The sequence below is a fragment of the Hyposmocoma kahamanoa genome, unplaced genomic scaffold (assembly GCF_003589595.1).
Source record: "Hyposmocoma kahamanoa isolate Upper Pololo Valley unplaced genomic scaffold, ASM358959v1 265, whole genome shotgun sequence".
Taxonomy (NCBI): domain Eukaryota; kingdom Metazoa; phylum Arthropoda; class Insecta; order Lepidoptera; family Cosmopterigidae; genus Hyposmocoma; species Hyposmocoma kahamanoa.
The window spans coordinates 239,040-243,538 of record NW_020653767.1 but is presented as its reverse complement, the minus strand read 5'-3'; the positions used below and the strand labels follow the sequence as shown (position 1 = coordinate 243,538).

Sequence of the window (4,499 nt, the reverse complement as noted above, 5' to 3'; positions counted from 1 at the left end):
TAACGGATCCGTCATCGCGCTACTTTTAAAAACTTCGACGAGGTGTCGTTTAGAGCTCTACGCGAACGCACGTCCTGCCGCTCCAGGTGCTCGGTGCAAACTGGGACCGGTCGCGCTGTATCGGCTAGATCCCCCCACCACTTTCTGTTGCCAAGCGGAGCGCTTCCCGCCGTTCGGCAACACTCCCAAAAAAAATGTTCGATACTTTTGGGACGGCCGTGCATTTAGAACTTATATTAAGTCTAGTAAGGTTTTGTTTTCATGTATACTTCATGTACTATATACTAATTGTACTTAATACGTTCACAATACTAAAGAAATTACAATTTAGCACGACATTCCACAGAACTTGTAATTTTCGCACTAATTAACCGGTTCATTTATATTTTAAAGAGGAAACATATTATAAATTTTTCATTTAAATTAAATTTATAAAATGTCTATGAACAAAAATTATTTTTATTGTCTAATAGACCGACTGTCAAAACAATTAGTAACCATTACAACGGCGTAACATTCACAATTGAGACATTTTTGGCAAAATTTTACCTTGTTTCACAATCTATCGATAACAACATGACTATTTAAAATTTTACGAGAACTGGCAACTTTGCAAATGCCATTTTACTCCGTTTTCAAAAAAGACAGGCTATAATTTTTTGAAAATTCGCTACAATTTTTATTTTTAACACACGATACTCACGAAGTTCTTCGCTTCTTCTTCGTAATGTGGACAGGTGAGAAGTGGAATTCTCTGCCTGTTGATCTTTCAGTGATAAATACACCTTGAGCCGTTTCAAGGTGAAAGTGAATAAATAGACTTAATTAGCTCTCGACAACATCCTCATTTACCACGAGCGTTTAGCTCTCTTTCAATGTCTGCTCTATGTCTTGTAAAAAAAGACAAGGGCTCTTTGGTTTTCGCGATTGTTATACATAAGAAACTATTTTTCACGGCCGTGATCATGGGACTTGTAAAGGGCCCAAAACGTTGGTTTGTTTGAAAAAAAAATACAAATATAATTAATTCATTTTCTAAAGACAATAAAAGCATTTTGCTTTTTATGTAAAACCACTGGAAATAATCTGAAATGAAAAGCTTTTTGAAAATCACGTTGACTTGCCAGTCATTGGGCCTGGCTACAAAAATACCTAGTTTCTATTTGGGTGAAGTTCGTGTCAATCGTCACTTATGTATAGTAATTTTTTTCACATCTAGCATAGCTTCGATACTGGCTTAGAGCTAGTTAGTGTACTATTAGTGGAGAGATTCAATCCGGCAGCCAGTGATGCGCTCGCCATAGTAAACAGTAGAAACCGCTGTGCGCCGATGCGTTGTTGGTTGATTGCTGTAGTGTGAAAATATAGTTTACACATAGTGTCGATGGCACGCAAACATTACGAGAAAAAAATGAGGAGATGCAAAAGGGGTGCAACTGACAAATGTAATAATTTTAAAACAATGAATAGATTGCACCCGGAGTGACAAAGTTTAAAAACTGGTTTCTGGGAAACTGATAAAATAGATTTAAAATACCGTACGTAAGAATAAGGTTGAATATCCTCAGAAAAGTAGTAGTAGTACTGTACTTATATTTTGTTAATTTTTAAATTTACTTTGTCTGTTTCACAGAAATCAAATCAAAAAAATCTAAAAAGAATGTCACTTCATTGTTGAGGGATACGATATATAATACCAATATTTATTTAGTGTAGTGGCGAAAAATTAAAAAAGAACAGTAGTGAAAAACGAACTTGGCGTACATTTATAAACATTTTTATACTTTAGTGCAGATAATTGAAGCATTGGGTGTAACAAGGGCGTATCACGTAAAAGTGAGATTGGAGAAAATTGAAAATAAAGTTTTAATATCTTATATATCTTTTTAATGTTTATAATATGCCTCTTATATACTTTATTATTTATTTGTCCTATGATTTAGCTGAAAGATTCAGGTGTTATTATTATTTTAATATAATTAGAAACATTGCAATTTTTTTTTTCCTTTTGTTATCCGCCATTGTTGCACCAATCCAATAAATTAATGGGGTGTTCGATTTATTATTGTTTTTTTTGGAAATCAATTGTGAATCAGTCAACTCAATCAAGTCAATTAAAAAAATTTAAACCTATTTTTAATCATTCATTAAATTCGCTGGATTGAAATGAATCAACAGTATCATCTTCAGCAGGTCGCACTGGCCTCCAAGATGCTCCATGTTGAGGATGAAGTCGCTCGTTTCAGATATTTTTTTTACATTAAAATAAGTTTTTACAAACTGCAAGTGGTTACAGGTCCGAAATTCAAACGCACATTTATAATCTATGCCACAACACCTTCTAAATGAATGACATTTACGCCATTTAGAAGGGAGAACGAAATTAGTGTTTGTCACAAGATACTAGATAGTGTTTTACATGTTTTGATGCAATAACATCAAAACGGGCTTTGGGTGCCGAACGCCCTTGTTGTTCCCAGTGCTTCAATTTTAAAAAAAATCGTTTCGTGTGCATATGTCTAATCTAATTACCTGGTTATTAGGAGCAAAACGCTGCAGCAGCGGGCGGTACCCGCTGCCCAGCGTGGCCAGCATAGGCGTATGCGAGCTGTCGTGGGGCAACAGGGGGACCATCGCCACCACCTGTCCCAAAATAACAAATCAGCTGTTGCCTTGGACTTACAACTCACGACGACTGTTTAATCGCGATTCAAGACTGCGTAAACGGGTGTTTAGTACCTATCATACACCAGATGTCGCGATTTTGTAAGAAACTTGTTTCATATTCACGACCTGCATTGTATCAAAGCTACTCGAACTTCTTCTAGTGATGAGAAACAAAACAACTAAATGGCGCTTATTGTACACATTTTAATGGATACTGCCGACTGTTCTTTTATTCTGTTCTCATGCCATCTACTGCTTCTATATATACATAATATAATGACGTGCCCTTTACATAATATAAACTACTTCCAGGTTAACGTTCAAAGCCATTCAGATATATTATTATAACAGTCCATGGTCCATGCCGTTGCCCTCCATCTTCTCTTTTCTGTTGTGTTCGTTTGCATTTGGGAATACTCACGTCCTGCTCGTAAGGTCGGAAGACCGTGAGCGGTCTCAGCGTGGGCGCGTCAGCGACGATCACGCATCCCCAAGCTGTTCCTACGTACGCTAAGTTGCCCACGCAGCACAAACTTGTCACCTAAAACCAAATTGAGATGGCCAAATAGCGCGTATTTTTGCGTGTTGATCTTAAAAAACGTGTTCTGAGTTCGCCTTTACCTTGCAACGTTCGGCGGACAGTCGTTCATCTATGGATATAGACTGCAAACTCTCCGAGCACGGAGCAAGTTTGCTGCAGTCCAGCCTCGCGGTCTGGCGCCGAGACAGCACGGACCATGCGTAGACGCACACGCCTGGGAAGAAAGAAGTCGTTACGATGCTGTGTCTACGAAATATTACTTGTTCAAAGCCGGGAGGTCGACGTATTTGCCAACAAATGACGTGTCCGCTCAGCGGCCTTAAGTCGCTTTGTAAATTTAACGAAAAGGTTGTTCCGTTAATGGTACTACAATAAATGGAGAATTTAACCAAGTTATCAGTTGGTTTTTTGACCTGCAATTTCCAGAAAATCGTTAGGGACTTTTAATACTATGTAACGTAAAACGGAACGGAACAGATTTTTATGTAATTTTTTGTCTAATAGGCTATTGGCCAATGCCATTAATGTATATTGACAGATCAGATGTCAATGTCATTCTTGTTGCAATTTAGGTAGACAAAATTTTAAATTAAATTTTTTTCATTAATTTTTTTTTGCTGCTTTTTGGACTTATTTAGTATTGTAGTGTTGCTGGTAATTAATTTAACTTATCTGCCACACTATTTTTTTAGGTCAATTAAACAAAATATTATGCTAAGCCCTTTAAATAAGCCCGTTAATTTACGTTATTGACAGTTAAGGGCAAAATTTAATTGTTCTGGCAATTAAAGATTGACAATTAATTAATTGTCAATTGCGAAACAGCAATTAACGATTGATCAATTGTTAGTTGCGAGAACCGCAATTAACAATTAATCAATTGTTAATTGCGGTTCTCGCAACTAACAATTGATCAATCGTTAATCGCAAATATCTACAATTAACAATTAATCAATTTTCAATCTTTTCAATGTTTTTGATTAACAATTAACAATTAAAACTGACAATTATGATAAATTTATAGGGCATATGGGGGTGAGTTAGCGCGTTGGTTATGGGGGCCCCGGTTGGGGGCCCCTCTTGTGGGCCCGGTTGGGGGCCGCGGTTGGGGACCCGGTTGGAGGGCCCCAGGGCCCCGGTTGATGGCCCTAGTTGGGGGCCCTAGTTGGGGCCCCGGTTGGGGGCCCTAGTGGGAGCCCCAGTTGGGGGCCCTAGTCGGGGCCCCAGTGGGGGCCCCAGTTGGAGGCCACAGTTGGGGCCACAGTTGGGGCCACAGTTGGGGCCACAGTTG

The 4,499-nt window shown here is 38.4% G+C and overlaps 1 protein-coding gene across 1 annotated transcript in view; it reads right to left on the bottom strand.

Annotated features, from left to right (window-relative positions):
- Nucleotides 1–606: 606 nt before the first annotated feature.
- The window catches only part of LOC113228995, a 9,685-nt gene continuing 5,792 nt past the window's right edge, over nt 607–4,499 (bottom strand). Inside the window, exons 5-8 of the mRNA XM_026462462.1 lie at nt 3,289–3,422; nt 3,089–3,208; nt 2,533–2,643; nt 607–1,349 (exon numbers count right to left, since the gene is read on the bottom strand). Coding sequence (XP_026318247.1) covers nt 1,272–1,349; nt 2,533–2,643; nt 3,089–3,208; nt 3,289–3,422 — 443 coding nt within the window. The 3' untranslated portion in view covers nt 607–1,271. The remainder of the gene's footprint in view (nt 1,350–2,532; nt 2,644–3,088; nt 3,209–3,288; nt 3,423–4,499) is intronic.